General features: G+C 51.6%; 1 protein-coding gene across 7 annotated transcripts in view; it reads left to right on the forward strand.

Moving 5' to 3' along the window:
• The window catches only part of pisd (phosphatidylserine decarboxylase), a 173,850-nt gene extending 153,443 nt beyond the window's left edge, over positions 1–20,407 (forward strand). For all 7 annotated transcript variants that reach the window (XM_038793397.1, XM_038793400.1, XM_038793395.1 and 4 more), the window contains 4 exons: positions 11,317–11,455; positions 11,775–11,921; positions 16,183–16,343; positions 18,718–20,407. In XM_038793397.1, coding sequence (XP_038649325.1) covers positions 11,317–11,455; positions 11,775–11,921; positions 16,183–16,343; positions 18,718–18,942 — 672 coding nt within the window. In that variant the 3' untranslated portion in view covers positions 18,943–20,407. The remainder of the gene's footprint in view (positions 1–11,316; positions 11,456–11,774; positions 11,922–16,182; positions 16,344–18,717) is intronic.
• Positions 20,408–21,426: the final 1,019 nt, after the last annotated feature.

The following is a 21,426-nucleotide window of genomic DNA, read 5'->3' on the forward strand; positions in this document are numbered from 1 at the left end:
TGTTGCACGAGGGCAGACTGATCTTCCGCCCTCCCTCCACCCCTATTCCTGCCAGCGTTCTGCTGTCTGAGCTGGTAGGTGCCGAGGGGCCGCCTGATGCAATAATGTTCTACCTGAGTAAAGGTAAAACGAGTGCTAGTTTTTGTTCCAAGCCTGGTTAACAGGTTTTCTACAATTTGAGTAGATGCGAAGGTGCGATGCATGCCGACTCCAGCTTTGGTGCAAATGCAGTTTCATTTGAGGGTATTTTTGTTCTGCTGAAAACTACCGTGCATCGCATCAGCCCCCAGTGTATCAGGGTGAGAGCAAAATACTGCCATCGCTGGAAATCTGATATAAACACAGGCAATACTGTGCAGAGAGAAATATTTACATTTCAGGTCAGTGACCATCCTAGTGAAAGCTCATTACCCTGATAGGGGGGGGGGGGGGGGAGAGAGAGAGAGAAATGTATGTAACAGTTAGCACCAAACTTGGGAGAATGTGTTACTACACCAGATTTGTCCAGTTTTATTATAACAGGAAACACTTTGATGGGGTCAGGTGCTGTGAGCACGGGAGCAGCTCCATTCGCGAGCTCTGGTTCTGCTCACCTTGACATCCTTTATTTTAACCAAGTGCATGTTTCATATTTGTCTTTTCCTGGGATATCTGTCTTGCGCTATGTCCCTGAAGGATCCTGCTTGGTGTTTTGCAAAGAGGAGCTGAGATAAATCCTAGGGAATCCTCGTTTAACCGCGATGGGCCCAGCCTGCAGTGACGCTGGTGAGCAGACTTTCACCTGGGCAATGTGCATCCAGGTGGTGGCCTCCATTGAGAATGTTGTTCTGGATGAGGATGTTCTGAAATGAAATGAAAATCGCTTATTGTCACGAGTAGGCTTCAATGAAGTTACTGTGAAAAGCCCCTAGTCGCCACATTCCGGCACCTGTCCGGGGAGGCTGGTACGGGAATCGAACCGTGCTGCTGGCCTGCTTGGTCTGCTTTAAAAGCCAGCGATTTAGCCCAGTGAGCTAAACCAGCCCCAAATATAACCCGAGGGTCACCATACCCGGTAGCATTGTGGTGCAGACCTTTACGTGCTCGCTGTGAGAGATTGGTCAAGTCATTCCCCCCCAGCCAGCGCCTAGGCTGTGGATTGCTGGAGCGTCAGAGCGGCAGCATGATGGAAGTGATGGTGCTTCGTTCATTGGAAACCTTGAGATCCTGAGGAGTGTTTATTGATCTTGTTTTGCCGTCGGCCTTCTCAAACATCATAGGTGGTGACATTATCGTGTACTTCTTCTAAAATTCTGGATTTATGATTATGTTGTTTATTGCTGTCTTTTATCTTGCAAGGGGGTGTGAGGTGAGAGCACAAGGATGAGTGTCGTCTGTTATTCTGTTATGGCATTAATCAAATTGAGTCTGTTTTACTCCTTTTGTCATTGTGTTATAATCCTTACGTTTATAGGCGGGTAGTGCCTTTTTGATGCCCGTATCTCGCTCATAATGAAGTTGAGTGGAGCCAGAGCGGGGTGCTGGGTGGACGGTGGGGGTGGAGTTGGATGATAAGGTTAGTTAAGTCCTCACTACGATTGAGGATTGCACCCCAGTTAGAGCTGCATCGGGTTTTTATTTAGCTTTTCATCATTTTGGCTGTGATTTGAGGAGGCTCCGCGCCCTGACTGTGATTTGAGGAGGCTCCGCGCCCTGGCTGTGGTTTGAGGAGGCTCCGCGCCCTGGCTGTGGTTTGAGAAGGTGCCGCGCCCTGGCTGTGGTTTGAGGAGGTGCAGCGCCTTGGCTGTGGTTTGAGGCGGCTCCGCGCCCTGGCTGTGGTTTGAGGAGGTGCCACGCCCTGGCTGTGGTTTGAGGAGGTGCCGCGCCCTGGCTGTGATTTGAGGAGGCCCCGCGCCCTGGCTGTGGTTTGAGGAGGTGCAGCGCCCTGGCTGTGGTTTGAGGCGGTGCCGCGCCCTGGCTGTGGTTTGAGGAGGTGCAGCGCCCTGGCTGTGGTTTGAGGAGGTGCAGCGCCCTGGCTGTGGTTTGAGGAGGTGCCGCGCCCTGGCTGTGGTTTGAGGAGGTGCCGCGCCCTGGCTGTGGTTTGAGGAGGTGCAGCGCCCTGGCTGTGGTTTGAGGCGGCTCCGCGCCCTGGCTGTGGTTTGAGGAGGTGCCACGCCCTGGCTGTGGTTTGAGGAGGTGCCGCGCCCTGGCTGTGATTTGAGGAGGCTCCGCGCCCTGGCTGTGGTTTGAGGAGGTGCAGCGCCCTGGCTGTGGTTTGAGGCGGTGCCGCGCCCTGGCTGTGGTTTGAGGAGGTGCAGCGCCCTGGCTGTGGTTTGAGGAGGTGCAGCGCCCTGGCTGTGGTTTGAGGAGGTGCAGCGCCCTGGCTGTGGTTTGAGGAGGCTCCGCGCCCTGGCTGTGGTTTGAGGAGGTGCAGCACCCTGGCTGTGGTTTGAGGCGACTCCGCGCCCTGGCTGTGGTTTGAGGAGGTGCCACGCCCTGGCTGTGGTTTGAGGAGGTGCCGCGCCCTGGCTGTGATTTGAGGAGGCTCCGCGCCCTGGCTGTGGTTTGAGGAGGTCAGCGCCCTGGCTGTGGTTTGAGGAGGTGCCGCGCCCTGGCTGTGGTTTGAGGAGGTGCCACGCCCTGGCTGTGGTTTGAGGCGGTGCCGCGCCCTGGCTGTGGTTTGAGGAGGTGCAGCGCCCTGGCTGTGGTTTGAGGAGGTGCAGCACCCTGGCTGTGGTTTGAGGAGGTGCAGCACCCTGGCTGTGGTTTGAGGAGGTGCAGCGCCCTGGCTGTGGTTTGAGGCGGTGCCACGCCCTGGCTGTGGTTTGAGGAGGTGCAGCGCCCCGGCTGTGGTTTGAGGAGGTGCAGCGCCCTGGCTGTGGTTTGAGGAGGTGCAGCGCCCCGGCTGTGGTTTGAGGAGGCTCCGCGCCCTGGCTGTGGTTTGAGGAGGCTCCGCGCCCTGGCTGTGGTTTGAGGAGGTGCCGCGTCCTGGCTGTGGTTTGAGGAGGTGCAGCACCCTGGCTGTGGTTTGAGGAGGTACAGCACCCTGGCTGTGGTTTGAGGCGGTGCCACGCCCTGGCTGTGGTTTGAGGAGGCTCCGCGCCCTGGCTGTGGTTTGAGGAGGTGCAGCACCCTGGCTGTGGTTTGAGGAGGTGCAGCACCCTGGCTGTGGTTTGAGGAGGTGCCACGCCCTGGCTGTGGTTTGAGGAGGTGCAGCACCCTGGCTGTGGTTTGAGGAGGTGCCGCGCCCCGGCTGTGGTTTGAGGAGGTGCAGCGCCCTGGCTGTGGTTTGAGGAGGTGCCGCGCCCTGGCTGTGGTTTGAGGAGGCTCCGCGCCCTGGCTGTGGTTTGAGGAGGCTCCGCGCCCTGGCTGTGGTTTGAGGAGGCTCCGCGCCCTGGCTGTGGTTTGAGGAGGTGCCACGCCCTGGCTGTGGTTTGAGGAGGTGCAGCGCCCTGGCTGTGGTTTGAGGAGGTGCAGCGCCCTGGCTGTGGTTTGAGGAGGTGCAGTGCCCTGGCTGTGGTTTGAGGAGGTGCCGTGCCCCGGCTGTGGTTTGAGGAGGTGCAGCGCCCTGGCTGTGGTTTGAGGAGGTGCAGCGCCCTGGCTGTGGTTTGAGGAGGCTCCGCGCCCTGGCTGTGGTTTGAGGAGGTGCAGCGCCCTGGCTGTGGTTTGAGGAGGTGCAGCGCCCTGGCTGTGGTTTGAGGAGGTGCAGCGCCCTGGCTGTGGTTTGAGGAGGTGCAGGGCCTGGCTATGGTTTGAGGAGGTGCAGCGCCCTGGCTGTGGTTTGAGGAGGTGCAGCGTCCTGGCTGTGGTTTGAGGAGGTGCAGCGTCCTGGCTGTGGTTTGAGGCGGTGCCACGCCCTGGCTGTGGTTTGAGGAGGCTCCGCGCCCTGGCTGTGGTTTGAGGAGGTGCAGCGCCCTGGCTGTGGTTTGAGGAGGTGCAGCGCCCTGGCTGTGGTTTGAGGAGGCTCCGCGCCCTGGCTGTGGTTTGAGGAGGCTCCGCGCCCTGGCTGTGGTTTGAGGAGGTGCAGCGCCCTGGCTGTGGTTTGAGGAGGCTCCGCACCCTGGCTGTGGTTTGAGGAGGTGCAGCGCCCTGGCTGTGGTTTGAGGAGGTGCCGCGCCCTGGCTGTGGTTTGAGGAGGTGCAGCGCCCTGGCTGTGCTTTGAGGAGGTGCAGCGCCCTGGCTGTGGTTTGAGGAGGTGCAGCGCCCTGGCTGTGGTTTGAGGAGGTGCAGCGTCCTGGCTGTGGTTTGAGGAGGCTCCGCGCCCTGGCTGTGGTTTGAGGAGGTGCAGCGTCCTGGCTGTGGTTTGAGGAGGCTCCGCGCCCTGGCTGTGGTTTGAGGAGGTGCCGCGCCCTGGCTGTGGTTTGAGGAGGTGCAGCGCCCTGGCTGTGGTTTGAGGAGGTGCAGCGTCCTGGCTGTGGTTTGAGGAGGCTCCGCGCCCTGGCTGTGGTTTGAGGTGGTGCAGGGCCCTGGCTGTGGTTTGAGGAGGCTCCGCACCCTGGCTGTGGTTTGAGGAGGCTCCGCGCCCTGGCTGTGGTTAGAGGAGGCTCCGCGCCCTGGCTGTGGTTTGAGGAGGTGCAGCACCCTGGCTGTGGTTTGAGGAGGCTCCGCGCCCTGGCTGTGGTTTGAGGAGGTGCAGCGCCCTGGCTGTGGTTTGAGGAGGCTCCGCGCCCTGGCTGTGGTTTGAGGAGGTGCAGCGCCCTGGCTGTGGTTTGAGGAGGCTCCGCGCCCTGGCTGTGGTTTGAGGAGGCTCCGCACCCTGGCTGTGGTTTGAGGAGGTGCAGCGCCCTGGCTGTGGTTTGAGGAGGCTCCGCGCCCTGGCTGTGGTTTGAGGAGGTGCAGCGCCCTGGCTGTGGTTTGAGGAGGTGCAGCGCCCTGGCTGTGGTTTGAGGAGGCTCCGCGCCCTGGCTGTGGTTTGAGGAGGTGCAGCGCCCTGGCTGTGGTTTGAGGAGGTGCAGCGCCCTGGCTGTGGTTTGAGGAGGTGCAGCACCCTGGCTGTGGTTTGAGGAGGTGCAGCACCCTGGCTGTGGTTTGAGGAGGTGCAGCACCCTGGCTGTGGTTTGAGGAGGTGCAGCGCCCTGGCTGTGGTTTGAGGAGGTGCAGCGCCCTGGCTGTGGTTTGAGGAGGTGCAGCGCCCTGGCTGTGGTTTGAGGAGGTGCAGCGCCCTGGCGGTTGTTTGAGGTGCCACGCCCTGGCTGTGGTTTGAGGAGGTGCCACGCCCTGGCTGCTGTGGTTTGAGGAGGTGCAGCGCCCTGGCTGTGGTTTGAGGAGGTGCCGCACCCTGGCTGTGGTTTGAGGAGGTGCAGCGCCCTGGCTGTGGTTTGAGGCGGCTCCGCGCCCTGGCTGTGGTTTGAGGAGGTGCAGCGCCCCGGCTGTGGTTTGACGAGGCTCCGCGCCCTGGCTGTGGTTTGAGGAGGTGCAGCACCCTGGCTGTGGTTTGAGGAGGCGTCGCGCCCTGGCTGTGGTTTGAGGAGGTGCCGCACCCTGGCTGTGGTTTGAGGAGGTGCCGCACCCTGGCTGTGGTTTGAGGAGGTGCAGCGCCCTGGCTGTGGTTTGAGGAGGTGCCACGCCCTGGCTGTGGTTTGAGGCTCCGCGCCCTGGCTGTGGTTTGAGGAGGTGCCGCGCCCTGGCTGTGGTTTGAGGAGGTGCCACGCCAGCTGTGGTTTGAGGAGGTGCCACGCCCTGGCTGTGGTTTGAGGAGGCTCCGCGCCCTGGCTGTGGTTTGAGGAGGCTCCGCGCCCTGGCTGTGGTTTGAGGAGGTGCAGCGCCCTGGCTGTGGTTTGAGGTGCCACGCCCTGGCTGTGGTTTGAGGAGGTGCCACGCCCTGGCTGTGGTTTGAGGAGGTGCAGCGCCCTGGCTGTGGTTTGAGGAGGCTCCGCGCCCTGGCTGTGGTTTGAGGAGGCTCCGCGTCCTGGCTGTGGTTTGAGGAGGTGCCGCGCCCTGGCTGTGGTTTGAGGAGGCTCCGCGCCCTGGCTGTGGTTTGAGGAGGTGCCGCGTCCTGGCTGTGGTTTGAGGAGGCTCCGCGCCCTGGCTGTGGTTTGAGGAGGTGCAGCACCCTGGCTGTGGTTTGAGGAGGTGCCACGCCCTAGCTGTGGTTTGAGGAGGTGCAGCGCCCTGGCTGTGGTTTGAGGAGGTGCAGCACCCTGGCTGTGGTTTGAGGAGGTGCAGCACCCTGGCTGTGGTTTGAGGAGGTGCAGCGCCCTGGCTGTGGGTTGAGGAGGTGCAGCGCCCTGGCTGTGGTTTGAGGAGGTGCAGCACCCTGGCTGTGGTTTGAGGAGGTGCCGCGCCCTGGCTGTGGTTTGAGGAGGTGCAGCGCCCCAGCTGTGGTTTGAGGAGGTGCAGCGCCCCGGCTGTGGTTTGAGGAGGCTCCGCGCCCTGGCTGTGGTTTGAGGAGGTGCAGCGTCCTGGCTGTGGTTTGAGGAGGTGCAGCGCCCTGGCTGTGGTTTGAGGAGGTGCAGCGCCCCGGCTGTGGTTTGAGGAGGCTCCGCGCCCTGGCTGTGGTTTGAGGAGGCTCCGCGCCCTGGCTGTGGTTTGAGGAGGCTCCGCGCCCTGGCTGTGGTTTGAGGAGGCTCCGCGCCCTGGCTGTGGTTTGAGGAGGTGCCGCGTCCTGGCTGTGGTTTGAGGAGGTGCAGCGCCCTGGCTGTGGTTTGAGGAGGTGCCACGCCCTGGCTGTGGTTTGAGGAGGTGCCGCGCCCTGGCTGTGGTTTGAGGAGGCTCCGCGCCCTGGCTGTGGTTTGAGGAGGTGCCGCGTCCTGGCTGTGGTTTGAGGAGGTGCAGCGCCCTGGCTGTGGTTTGAGGAGGCTCCGCGCCCTGGCTGTGGTTTGAGGAGGTGCAGCGCCCTGGCTGTGGTTTGAGGAGGTGCCGCGCCCTGGCTGTGGTTTGAGGAGGTGCAGCGCCCTGGCTGTGGTTTGAGGAGGTGCCACGCCCTGGCTGTGGTTTGAGGAGGTGCCACGCCCTGGCTGTGCTTTGAGGAGGTGCAGCGCCCTGGCTGTGGTTTGAGGAGGTGCCACGCCCTGGCTGTGGTTTGAGGAGGTGCAGCACCCTGGCTGTGGTTTGAGGAGGTGCAGCGTCCTGGCTGTGGTTTGAGGAGGCTCCGCGCCCTGGCTGTGGTTTGAGGTGGTGCAGGGCCCTGGCTGTGGTTTGAGGAGGTGCCACGCCAGCTGTGGTTTGAGGAGGTGCCACGCCCTGGCTGTGGTTTGAGGAGGCTCCGCGCCCTGGCTGTGGTTTGAGGAGGCTCCGCGCCCTGGCTGTGGTTTGAGGAGGCTCCGCGCCCTGGCTGTGGTTTGAGGTGCCACGCCCTGGCTGTGGTTTGAGGAGGTGCCACGCCCTGGCTGTGATTTGAGGAGGCGTCACACCCTGGCTGTGGTTTGAGGAGGTGCCGCGCCCTGGCTGTGGTTTGAGGAGGTGCAGCACCCTGGCTGTGGTTTGAGGAGGTGCAGCGCCCTGGCTGTGGTTTGAGGAGGTGCAGCGCCCTGGCTGTGGTTTGAGGAGGTGCAGCGCCCTGGCTGTGGTTTGAGGAGGCTCCGCGTCCTGGCTGTGGTTTGAGGAGGTGCCACGCCCTGGCTGTGGTTTGAGGAGGTGCCACGCCCTGGCTGTGGTTTGAGGAGGTGCAGCGCCCTGGCTGTGGTTTGAGGAGGTGCCACGCCCTGGCTGTGGTTTGAGGAGGTGCAGCGCCCTGGCTGTGGTTTGAGGAGGTGCCGCGTCCTGGCTGTGGTTTGAGGAGGTGCAGCGCCCTGGCTGTGGTTTGAGGAGGTGCCACGCCCTGGCTGTGGTTTGAGGAGGTGCCGCGTCCTGGCTGTGGTTTGAGGAGGTGCCGCGTCCTGGCTGTGGTTTGAGGAGGTGCCACGCCAGCTGTGGTTTGAGGAAACGCCACGCCGCATCTCCTGGGCTATTGGCCTTGGGATGTGATGGAGGTCTCAAAGGTTTTGATTTCTGTGTGAGCTGAGCTAGGCCAGGTCCTGTTCTGTAGTCAGTATATTGTAGCCCCCTGGACCTTGCGATGTGCTTCCTCAAAGGTACTTGTTTGTGACATCCTGAGGGGACTCTTCTGTGTACAGGAGTCTGGGGCTCAGCCGAGTTTGATGCTTTAATTGATATCCTTTTGCCCCCCACTTGTGATCGGGTCAATTCGTATTTGATTGGCCTGTTTTTTTTTCTCCTCCGTAGCAATGACGCTGGGCATATGCTAGGGGAAATTGACCCATGGTAGGATCTGGACCCTTTGTGCACCATTTTGTCATGTTTACATGGCCTTATCCTGTTTCTCCCATGTTCTCTGGCAGAGTTTTTTTAATAAACATTTTATTGAGGTATTTTTGGTATTGTAACAACAACAAAATAAACATTCTACATGAAACTATAAACATAGTGCAAAAGCCGTCTCCCTCCCTTACAGGTCCCAACTTTATTAACCCCCTATTCTAAGCTAAACTAACACCCCCCCCCCCCCCCCGCCTTCTCTTGACGATTAATTTTCCGCGAAGAAGGCAACGAACGGTTGCCACCTCTGGGCAAACCCTACCAGTGACCCCCTCAAGGCAAACTTGATTTTCTCCAAACAGAGAAAGCTAGCCATGTCAGATAGCCAGGTCTCCGACTGCGGGGGCTTTGAGTCCCTCCAAGCTAATGGTATCCGTCTCCGGGCTACCAGTGAAGCAAAGGCTAGAACGTCTGCCTCTTTCTCCTCCTGGATTCCCGGGTCTTCCGACACCTTGAAAATCGCCACCTCTGGACTCAGCGCCACCCTTGTTTTTAACACCGTGGACATGACATCTGCAAACTCCTGCCAAAATTCCCTAAGCTTCGGGCATGCCCAGAACATGTGGACATGGTTCGCTGGTCCTCCCACACATTTTGCGCACCCGTCTTCCACCCCAAAGAATCTGCTCATTCGGGCCGCTGTCATGTGAGCCCGGTGAACAACCTTGAATTGAATCAGGCTGACCCTGGCATATGTTGCGGACACATTGACTGTACTCAATGCATCTGCCCATTGACCATCCTCTATCTCTCCTCCCAGCTCCTCCTCCCACATGTGCCTCAGCTCCTCGGTCTGCGTCTCCTCTGACACTATAAGTTCCTTGTAAATGTCCCTTCTCCTACCCACCCTCTGGAAACTACCCTGTCCTGAATCCCCCTTAGCAGTAGGAGCGGGAAGGTTGACGCCTGTTTACGTAGGAAGTCCCGCACCTGCAGATGCCTGAATATGTTTCCCCTCGCCAACCCAAACTTCTCCTCCAGCGCCCTCAAACTCTGAAAGCTCCCCTCTATAAACATATCCCCCATCCTCTCAATCCCTGATCTCCGCCATACCCGGAAACACCCATCCATACTCCCCGGGGCAAACTGGTGATTATTACAGATTGGGGACCAGACCGATGCTCCATCTGTTCCCACATGTCTCCTCCATTGCCCCCAGACTCTCAGGGCTGCCACCACCACGGGGCAGGTGGAGTACTGTGCCGGCGGGAATGGCAGAGGCGCAGTTACCAACGCCCCCAGACTGGTGCCCTTGCATGAAGCCACCTCCATACCCTCCCATGCCGACCCCTCCCCCACCACCCACTTCCTGATCATGGCTACATTCGCCGGCCAGTAATAGTTACTAAAATTTGGCAGCGCCAGCCTGCCATCTCCCCGACTCCGCTCAAGCATTACCTTCCTTTCCCGTGGAGTCTTGCCCGCCCAAACAAAGCCAGTGATCACTTTGTTGACCCGATTAATAAAGGACCACGGAATAAAGATGGGGAGATACTGAAATACAAACAGCAATCTCGTGAGAACAGTCATCTTCATCATCTGCACCCTCCCAGCCAGTGACAATGGGAGCGCGTCCCACCTCCGAAAATCGTCCTTCATTTGGTCCACTAGTCGGGCCAGATTTAATTTATGCAGCCGATCCCATTCCCGCGCCACTTGAATGCCTAGGTACCTAACGCTTCCCCATCTAATCCAAACGGCAGCTCCCCCAATCGCCTCTCCTGTCCCCTTGCCTAGACCGCAAACATCTCACTTTACCCCATATTTAGCTTATACCCTGAAAACCGGCCAAATTCCCCCAGAATCCTCATGGTTTCTTCCATCCCCTCTGTTGGGTCCGATACATACAGAAGCACCTCGTCTGCATAGAGTGAGACTCTGTGCTCTCTCTCTCTCTCTCTCTCTCTCTCTCTCTCTCTTTCCCCCCCCTCTCCCCTCGGGACCAGCCCCTTGAGGCTCTCCGAGCAATTGCCAACGGCTCTATAGCTATCGCGAGCAACAGTGGGGAGAGCGGGCATCCCTGTCTCATCCCCCGATGCAGTCTAAAATAGTCCGATGTTTCGTCTGTACACTTGCCACAGGAGCCTGTACAGTAACCTGACCCAGTCAATAAAGCCCTGCCCAAATCTGAACCGTTCCAGTACCTCCCACAGATAATCCCATTCTACCCGATCAAAAGCCTTTTCTGCATCCATTGCGATAACTACCTTCACCTCCCTACCTTCCAGGGGCATCATGATCACGTTTAACAACCTTCTTACATTGGCCACCAACTGCCTACCCTTAACAAACCCCGTCTTGTCCTCCCCAATAACGTCCGGAACACAATCCTCACTCCTGGAGGACAACATTTTGGCCAGCAAGTTAGCATCCACATTCAACAGGGATATCGGCCTGTGGGACCCACACAGCTCTGGGTTCTTTTCCCGCTTCAGAATCAGCAAAATCGTGGCCTGTAACATCGTCGGGGTCAGCACCTCTCTTTCCCTTGCCTCATTGAACATCCTCATCAACACTGGCCCCAATATCCCAGAGAACTTTTCATAAAACTCCACTGGGTATCCGTCCTGCCCCGGGGCTTTTCCCACCTGCATGGCCTTCAGACCCTCCACTATCTCTTCCAACCCGATCGAGGCCCTCTGGCAGATCTTTTTGAGGTATCGAGTTATGTCTAATGATTGTATTGACCCAGTTGTACTGCTGTTCTCTAGTCCCCCTCTGTATTCATGTATGTTGACCTTTTCTTTGGTGTTGTACCATTCCTGTGGTTTTGTTGCATCATTTGTTAAAATGTCAAACCTTAATAAATATAATTTTCAACAAGACTGGAATCAGTTAATTGAAATGATAGGAGGTCCTTCATCCTTTTAGGATATCTTTCTGTCCCTGAGTGAATGATGCATCAAAGAATGAGGATACAGGGCTTCCCATTACTTGAGGGAATGGGCAGATGAGGGAATCGGTGGGACATCCTGTCCAACAACTTTGTAGTCACTGAATCGCGGACACGTTTCTTCATGTTTACTGTGATGGCCCACATATAACATACTGATGGTCTTTCTCCTCGTTGCCATTTTCTAGGTCAGTCCTTCTGATGGAAAGATCTTACATTTCGGGAGAGTGAAGAATTGTGAGGTGGAGCAAGTAAAGGGTGTGACTTACTCACTGGAGACTTTTCTGGGTCCGCAGACCTGGTCAGAAAACCTTGAGATTAGCAACAGTAAGTTCACTTCCTCAACACCACATCCGATCTGTTTTTGTGCAGTTTCAGAGAAGCTTCAATTAATATTCGTGTCGTTTACTGAACATATTCATATTAGTGTGAGCGCAACTATGTCCCAGGTTCCCCTGAATTTAAATGTCTTCTGAATTGCATTCTGAAAGCATTCATCTCTTAATGTAATTGAGCAAGACTTTGTAAAGCAGTTCCAGTTAGGCTGCACCAGCTGTTTAATATGAAGTTTAATATACAAAGATATTTAGCAGCAGAATCCTATTCTAATGCACAACTTGCTGTGTGATTTGTTGTGACACTGCAGGTAAAAGTGAGACAACTTTCCAAGACCATTTGGTGACCAGGGAAGGCAATGACCTCTATCACTGTGTTATTTATTTGGCACCTGGGGATTATCACTGTTTTCATTCGCCAGCTGATTGGCGAGTCGCACACAGGCGCCATTTTCCAGGTAAGAGTTTCACTGTTTGCTTTGGAACTGAATCAAACCTTTTGTTAATTCAGACTGAATCTCCTTCAGGTTGTACTGAGCTGCAGGGTGAACTCTGGCCTTTTGGGACCTGGGTTCAAAGTGCGCCCAGGCCGTAGGGCTGAAAATTTTCTCTAGTTACTTGACTCTTAAGGGTTCTGGCTGGGCTTGGTTTGGTGGTTTCTAGATTGCCGAGGTTGATGGCACTAGCTCTTTAATTTGACCGTAATTGACAAGCTCACTCGGGAATGTTGCATACCAAGGCAAATGTATCAAACTAGCGCAGTAGTGGGTGTTTTTCTAAGGTTGGGGTTCAGGTATATATTGTTGAGACCGAGAAGACGAAGCATTACTTTGCATCCTGTTGTGCTATATCTGATGTGGGAGAGTTTGTGGAGCTGGCAAATGAATGGCTGAACTGAAAGATGTTTCATTCCCAGTCACCAACATCTGACACCTAAGGGAGGTTAAACTTTTCATGTTACCGGTGCATGATATTCCCTGAAAGTGAAGAAAGTAAGCATTGTGGGAGAAGCAAAGTGGAATTAACCCTCCTGTTCCGACAAACAAATGCTGAGGTGGACACAGTGAGGGGAGGAGTGATCCGAGGTTCACATCGTCAAAGTTGGTTCTTTGTCAGCTCCGACAAGTTTGCCCATAAACATTCTTTGTTGAAATGTGAACATGTCCCGTACCAGCTGGAAATATCCCTCAATCCATTTCTATTCTTTGGCCCCCTTGCCTCTGTCAACAACTGATACCGACCTTCAAGAAAAGTCAAAATATGGTGTTGTTTTACCAAGTAAAAGATCTGTTTTTTGGTTCAAAACATTTCTGCCCAATATAGCTAAGTTTGATTCCAGCTCTCATGCTAATTCAATAGCACTGGCTGCAATCTATTCTAACCCAAGACGGCTTCCCTTTTCTGCCAGTTTTAGTCATAGTCATACAGCACAAAAGATGCTCTTCTGCCGATCATCTTTGTGCGGCCATCAAGCACCTAACTATTCTAATCACATTTTCCATCATTTGGTCTGCAGCCTTGCATGTGTTTCAAGTGTTCATCCCTCCTGTACCTCCTTTTTGGGCAGCGAGTTTCAGATTCCCACTGCCCTCTGGGTGAAACTGTTTTTTCTTCAGATCCCCATACTCAAGTCTCTGTACACAGCTCCGAAAGGCACTTACTCCTGACTGGACTATAATTGTATAATTCCCTCTTGTACCTGGCTCCCTTTGGCCACTTGTCCACACTTATGCACTTCTAGCAGGGGTGCTGGCCAACAGCGAGGAGTGAGAACTGTGTTTACCCATCTTGGGAATCTAAATTAGACCACCATCCCCCAGTTCACTAATCAGAGCACTGGGTTTAACTCCAATCCTATCAAATGGGCAGCACGGTAGCATTGTGGATAGCACAATTGCTTCACAGCTCCAGGGTCCCATGTTCGATTCCGGCTTCGGTCACTGTCTGTGCGGAGTCTGCACATCCTCCCCGTGTGTGTGTGGGTTTCCTCCGGGTGCTCCCGTTTCCTCCCACAGTCCAAAGATGTGCAGGTTAGGTGGATTGGCCATGATAAATTGCCCTTAGTGTCCAAAATTGCCCTTAGTGTTGGGTGGGGTTACTGGGTTATGGGGATAGGATGGAGGTGTTGACCTTGGGTAGGATGCTCTTTCCAAGAGCCGGTGCAGACTCGATGGGCTGAATGGCCTCCTTCTGCACTGTAAATTCTATAAATGGCTGGGTCGTTAGAGAAGCGCCTCATTCTCACAGTGACTGAACCCAAGTATCCACGTCAAGCAAGGTTCAGGTGGGAGTTGCAGCCAAATCTAGTTTCCAACAAAAATGAAGCCTGGTTTAAAAGATCCAATGGTGGTGCATTGTCATTATGATTTTGTTTTAATGCACAGATCAGATCTTATGTACCACAACCATACAGCATGCATGCTTGCCTTCATCGGACGGGGTATTGAGTACAAGAGTCGGCAGGTCATGTTACAGTTGTAAAGGTTTGGTTCGGCCACATTTGGAATACTGCGTGCAGTTCTGGTCACCACATTACCAGAAGGATGTGGATGCTTTAGAGAGGGTGCAGAGGAGGTTCACCAGGATATTGCCTGGTATGGAGGGCGCTAGCTATGAAGAGAGATTGAGTAGATTAGGACTGTTTTCGTTGGAAAGACGGAGGTTGAGGGGGGACCTGATTGAGGTCTACAAAATTATGAGAGGTATGGACAGGGTGGATAGCAACAAGCTTTTTCCAAGAGTGGGGGTGTCAATTACAAGGGGTCACGATTTCAAGGTGAGAGGGGGAAAGTTTAAGGGAGATATGCGTGGAAAGTTCTTTACGCAGAGGGTGGTGGGTGCCTGGAACGCATTGCCGGCGGAGGTGGTAGAGGCGGGCACGATAGTGTCATTTAAGATGTATCTAGACAGATACATGAATGGGCAGGGAGCAGAGGGATACAGATCCTTAGAAAATAGGCGACAGTTTTAGATGGAGGATTTGGATCGGCGCAGTCTGGGAGGGCCGAAGGGCCTGTTCCTGTGCTGTAATTTTCTTTGTTTTTTGTTCTTTTATAACCTGTGCAAAACTGAAACATCAAACCCCAAATTTGTACATTATGGGATCACTATACTCCCCGTCTACAACAGGATGGTAGTTGACCTGCGAATAGTCTTGAGTGACTTCATACAAATGCCTGTTATGAGACTCTGCCAGTTCCACTCTAGATTCAACTAAATTACTATGGGAGAAAAACCCAGGGGCATACGAACAGGGGCAGGACATTTGGCCCCTTGCCTGATTTTTTTTCCCACCGCCTACATATGAGAAAAGCCGCTAGCCTCCTGCAGACCTTTCTCAGAACCGGTTTCAGTGTTGTGGGTCTGTTACAATGTGCTGGGGGTACATCAGCCCAGTTCAGCATAGCGCTGTGTACAAATGACAAGCAACCAATATTTGATGAGGTCTCCAGCTGTGTCGACTCCTGGTACAGAGACATCTTTTAAAGATGGTTCTTGAGAAGGATGTGTATGAGGTGGATTTAAGAAATGTTTCACTCAACATGTATTTGGTATTTATGCAAACTCTTGGCTGGGAGGAAGCTACTGGATTAGAACCACTTTCTGCACAGATTGGCAGCAATGCAGAGAGTCCTTTTCATTACGTAATCTCTAAATAGGATTCACAGAGCTGCTGATGATCAGATCATGAAGCATCAGCTGCCTCACTGGATCCTATATTTAAATCTATGTCACTGTAAGAGAAGGAGGAGAGACACCAGCTCCAAAAATAACGTGTATGATTTTCACGTTTCTCTCAATCTCCTTAGCCCAAAAGAAAATCTTATTGGAGTTGTACGAGAATGAGCAGAATGATGACCGGTTTTGAGGGATGCGGTTTTGGAAGACATGGGTGAAGTAATGATTGTTCTTGGAGTTGGAAAGGTTCAGGAGAGATTCAATGGATATGTTCAAAATGGAGGGGCCTAAAGAAGAAAATAATTATTCCCGCAGATAAGGTTAATAGAATCCCTACAGTGCAAAAGGAGGTAATTTGGTCCATCGAGTCTGAACCGACCCTCTGAAAGAGCATCCCACCTATCCTACACATCTTTGGACACTAAGGGCAATTTAGCATGGCCAACCCACCTAACCTGCACACCCTTGGACTGTGGGAGGAAACCAGAGCATCTGGAGGAAGCCCAGACACTGGTGAATGTGCAAACTGCACACAGTTACCGAAGGCTGGAATTGAACGTGGGTTCCTGGTGCTGTGAGGCAGCAGTGCTAACCACTGTGCCACCATGCCATCCATTTTTTTCATGTAACGAGTTACGATCTGAAATGCCCCACCTGAGAGGATAGATGAAGGTTCATTGATTACTTTCAAAAGGAAATATGTTGAATGCTTAAAAACGAAAAGGTTTTCCAAGCTCTAGGGGAGTGGGTATAATTGGTTAGCTTCTGTACAATGGGCCAAGTCACATGGCTTCCATTGTTAAGATTGTATAATCGGATTGCGGATTGTAATTTACCATTTACTGCTAATTTGAGGGAGACTGCTGTGTTGGATCGCTACGTTGTTGTAGTGTGGTTACCAGCTTATTGACGTGCTGTAGAGAATGCAAAAACTGCAACATTGATTGTGTTTAAATGTCAGGCAGCATTAGAAAAGTCCTTTATAAAAAGTTTGTCTATTTTGGGAGGATTGTTCTGACCTGCCCCCTCGTCTTTATTCAGGCTCCCTTATGTCGGTTAATCCTGGTGTAGCTCGTTGGATTAAGGAGCTTTTCTGTCACAATGAACGAGTCGTCCTAGCGGGGGACTGGACACATGGTTTCTTCTCGCTCACTGCAGTCGGTGCCACAAATGTCGGATCTATTCGTATTTACTTTGACAATGTAAGTACAGTGGATATGTCTCGGAATGGGAAGTGGGCGTTCAGTTTTTAATCTAGCTCAGTACATGATTTCTTGCTTGATGCTGCACACCGTGTACACCAGCCAGTGTGGGTGTGTTTTGGTAATCTGGGAGCTGTGCTTAATTCCACTACTTGCCAATGTGTGTTTAAGAACTGGTCTGATGGCGAGGGGGAATTGATGTGCACAAAGGAGATTGTATGTGTGTATGGGAGAGAGGAGGGTCTCACGCAGGATCCTAAAACCTCTTCACCCATGTACAACTATGAATTAGAAATCTATATACACCAGAAATTCATCTCCGTACTATTCTTGGAACAAAGAGTTTGTAAAAGGCAAAGTATTGAAATCAGAATGAGTGAGTAATAATAATCTTTATTATTGTTATTATTGTCACAAGTAGGCTTACATTAACACCAGTGAAGTTACTGTGAAAATCCCCGAGTTGCCACACACCGGCACCTGTTCGGGTACACAGAGGGAGAATTCCGAATGTCCAATTTACCGAACAAGCATATCTTTCAGGACTTGTGGGAGGAAACTGGATATCCCTATGGGAGTATCCAGATGCTTCTTTTGCTTCTTTCTCTCTTTCTCTCTCTCTCTCACACACACACTCTCTCCACACCCCCCCCCCCCCCCCCCCCCAATACACACACACACGCCTTCAATGAAGCTTTGAGTTTCTGAGCTGTGGGAGCTCACCAGAACAGTAGCTCACTGCCCCAGTCAGGCACAATCACTTAAGTATTAATTTACAGCAATATTAACAGTTCTGCCCCCTCTTCAGCTTTGGACAAAGAGCAGCATGTTTTTTTTAAGTAAAAATAACATTCTCAGGAAAACGGTTTGGAACAAGACATAAAACAATAAGCCCAATAAACTTACCTCTCTGATAATCTAATTTTCCCATCAAAGCCCATTCCTCCAAAACTGTTAACTCTTCCATTGAAACTTATCTGTGCAGTGCCCCAGTTGCATTTTGATATCTTTTGTTACTGAAAATGAAATGAATTGCCACCTCTGTAGATTCTCTCTAATCCTAGTTCCTGAAGTAATATGGATCTTGTTTTGGCCGTTTAACACACCTCACTGAGGGTTCCTCTTTAATCATCCTTCTCTTTACCTTTGGAATCAGCCATCTTGTCCTTCTTTCCAATGCTTCTACATATTTTTAGTGTCTAGAATCAAACATTATTGTCTTAAATTCCGTTAAAACTAACACCTTCTGACATGCGAGGTTCCTACTCTTACACACTGATTACTGATTTCAAAAGTTAGTTAACGAATTAATAATAATCTTTATTATTGTCACAAGTAGGCTTACGTTAACACTGCAATGAAGTTACTGTGAAAAGCCTCCAGTCGCCACAATCCGGCGCCTGTTTGGGTACATAGAGGGAGAAATCAGAATGTCCAATTCACCTCACAAGCACATCATTCGGGACTTGTGGGGGGAAACCGGAGGAGACCTACGCAGACACGAGAACGGGCAGACTCCACACACTGACTCAAGCCAGGAATCGAACCCAGGACCCTGGTGCTGTGAAGCAACAGTGCTAACCATTGTGCTACTGTGCCACGCCTAGTGATTGTTATTGTCACAAATATGTATTTAATATCAGGGGAGGCACGGTGGTTACCCATCTTGCTCTGGAGTTTACACATTCTTCCTGTATCTACGTGGGTCTCCTCCGGGTGCTCTGGTTTCCTCCCACACTCCAAAGATGTACAAGTTAGATGGAGTGGCTAGGTTAAATTGCCCCAAGGTGGGTTTACGGGGAATAGGGTGGGATTAGGCCTAGCTGGCGTGCTCTTTCAGAGGGTGGGTGCAGACTCAATGGGCCGAATGGCCTCCTGCACTATGGGGATTCTAGTAAATTCCTGCAGTGCTTCCTTTTTCCTGCTATTTTTAATTATTCCCATTTGGTTACCTCTATTCATTTACTTTGATCGTTTGTGTTTAGTCGGCATTTATTTTTTGCCGCAGATCTGTTCATTTTTTGATGCTCTTTCCTGTGGTAAATCAGACCTCGAGAATTGTGGGGAGGTGATATGTGATTGGAGCATTAAACAGAAGTTGTCAGGAACTCAGTCTGACTTCCTTAGAGTTCGCTAGAAGGAAAATCGGGCAGTTTCTGTAAAATACCCAAGCTTTAGGCTCCAGTGGGAATCACCAGCAGCCCACCCGAGCTATGCTCCTAGAATCCTGACTGATCATCGTCTGCCTAGACTTTAAGGTAGATCTAGGATTTGAATGGAAATGTGGTACTGTTTTTCTTGCATTTATTGTCAGATACAATTAAGCATCTGATTGCTGGCGGAAAGAATTTTTACTGTCATTTGTCTTCTGAAGGACCTGCACACCAACAGTCCCCGCTACATGAAGGGCTCTTACAATGACTTCAGCTTTGTTACAAACAACAATGAAGGCGGGATTACCATGCGAAAGGGCGAGCACCTGGGCGAGTTCAACCTGGGCTCCACCATCGTTCTCATCTTTGAGGCACCAAAAGACTTCACCTTTAGCCTTAAACCTGGACAGAAGATCAGGTTTGGCGAGGCCCTGGGGTCCATCTAATATAGAATTACCATCAATGGCATTTCAGATTGGATGGGAGCAACAAGGAGTGAGTTGGGACTAAGGAATAGTGAAAAATGGTCATTACTGAAATGCGGTTTTAATTCGTGCTCCTACTCCTCCTTTCGTCAATACTGCAGAAGCATCTCCCATTGCCTCCATATAAGGGACCAGCTCTACCAGTACTGGCAATATGGATTCTCTTGAAAGATGTACTGACCTGACTCAGTTGCTCCCATATAAAGGAAGCTGATGGGAGGATAGGACTTTATGAGCATGTGCAGTGCCATACTCTCTCCGTGTACAGGGAGAACCTGGCAGGTCACCAGGAATAACAGGACTTTGAAAGATGAGCTGAATTTGAAGGCGCTGGTCGAAATGGGAGTGGCGGGGTATTCTGATAAACCTCTTGAGGAGCTGGTGATGCTTGATTGTTTGCTGAATAGCTCCATGCAGGTGAACCAGTGGATCATTCTAACTTTTAGTTAATGCAGTATTTTTATATACTAAAAAAGAAAAATCAGTGCAGTTTCTCATCAATTTACATTTCGAAGAATATAAATTTAATGACTATACCAAAACTCACTGCAGCTGATCTCTGTTCTTTGGTTAACATGGGTGTGTTTTTTCTAGAACTGAGGGTGAAATTCTAAAACTTGTGCTGCTTCATTTTGGTTTAAGCTTTATTGCGGTTGTCGATTCTCTTGGGCACTTTTGTTGAACATGGGAAAAATAAATGAAGTTTGGTGCAAGATGTAAAAACAGGTCACCTAATATTGTGTAGAACTAGATACTGACAGGTTTGACAATATCTGATGCAAAATGAGTTTCTATTTTTTACTGTTGATTCTGTAATTATGTCTATGCAATGGAAAAGTCTAAGGAACCTTATTTCCTACACTGCATATCGTGTACGAGAGCCATGAGGGAGATGAGGGGGTGGTCAGCGGCAGAGCAGATGCTTATTTTGTTGATGATTTAGTCGAGCACTTTGTTCCACAGCAAAGCATTACCAAGTTCATAAACTGATGAGCAGTGGCCACTGGTTCACGGTGCCTGTTAAGTTCTGTGACTTTCTTTCCTCCCACCATGTGTTCTAAGAATCTCTTGTCCATTTTAAGTGTCAAAGTCCTAAAGCAGTAGCCATAACAAACTCTCTGAAATGTCGTTTTGGAACCTGAGACCACTTTACTAATTTTCTTTCACAGATTTTGTGTGTGTGTGATTGAGTGACTGAGAAAGGGGCATCACTTACCTGCAGCGTTGTGATGAGGAACAAGGTTTTTTTTAAATTTAATTGTGCCAGTCAAGTTGTATTTTTGTGATCTGTTTCTTTTGTGTGGTTGCTTCAAGAGTACCTGGTTCAAAGTGTTTATTATTCACTGCATTTTGATTTCCATGTGAAGCAGTGAAAGCTGCCACAGTGGCCAATGAATAAAATAAAATTCTAGTATTTCACAATTTTTCACTGATTTCCTTGAGATTTATTTTGAAACTTCCTCGCAATTGCACTTTGGAGTCAGTCGCACAGATGAACTCAATGCAGCACAAGAAAGAATGCCATTTGTGTTGCTTCCTGTACATTGGCCACTGCCCATCAATGTACCTTTCAATGCTTTTATCACATCCAACTGCACATCTTCCTGTTGGGAATGAAAATCCTTACACATTTCTCTCTCCCTTCTGCCCCCTTACCATGTTCAGTGTAGATTAAAACTCCCCTCGATTCATCCAGCTCAGACTCACAGCAAAGAGCCCAATGCTTGAGATTTTAATGCCCTCTCACCGCCCCCTCCAGGTGTTACAGTCCGTGCCAAAGACATAGCAAAACAACCATCAATATAAAATTATCAATCAATATTTAAAACTGAGCCACAGGAGATATTAGGACAGAGGTAGGTGAAGGAGCATCCGAAGAGGCAAAATGGTTTGGGTCGCGTGTTGCTGGAAGGCATGGCCTTTATAATTTTTTGAGGGGTTGTGGGCTTTGCTGGCAAGAGCAGCATTTTTATTTAATGCCCCTAATTTCCCTTCAGAAGGTGGTGGTGAGCTGCCTTATTGAACCTCTGCAGTCCATTTGGTGTAGGTACACCCACAGTGCTGTTAGGAAGAGATTTTGACCCAGAGACAGTGAAGGAAGAGTGATATAATTCCAAGTCAGGATGGTGGGTGATTTGAAGGGGAATCCCATGTGTCTGCTGCCCTTCATGGGGGTAGAGGTCACAGGTTTGGAAGGTAGTGTCTAAGGAGCTTTGAGCCAACCAGAGACTTCCAGTGATGTAGAAATTAAAATTGGATGATCATAAAGAATTGTACAGCTGGAGGAAATTAGAGATAGTTTGGGGCAAAGCAATGGAGGCTTTCGGTGAGGCATTTCCAATATAGCCCAGAGCGCACAGGTGAAAGGGAATTGATGCAAGTTTTTTTTTTAAATAAATTTTTATTGGAATTTTTTTCAAAAATATATATCAACAGAACAATAAT

Source organism: Scyliorhinus canicula, chromosome 1, assembly GCF_902713615.1.
Source record: "Scyliorhinus canicula chromosome 1, sScyCan1.1, whole genome shotgun sequence".
In the NCBI taxonomy this organism is placed as follows: domain Eukaryota; kingdom Metazoa; phylum Chordata; class Chondrichthyes; order Carcharhiniformes; family Scyliorhinidae; genus Scyliorhinus; species Scyliorhinus canicula.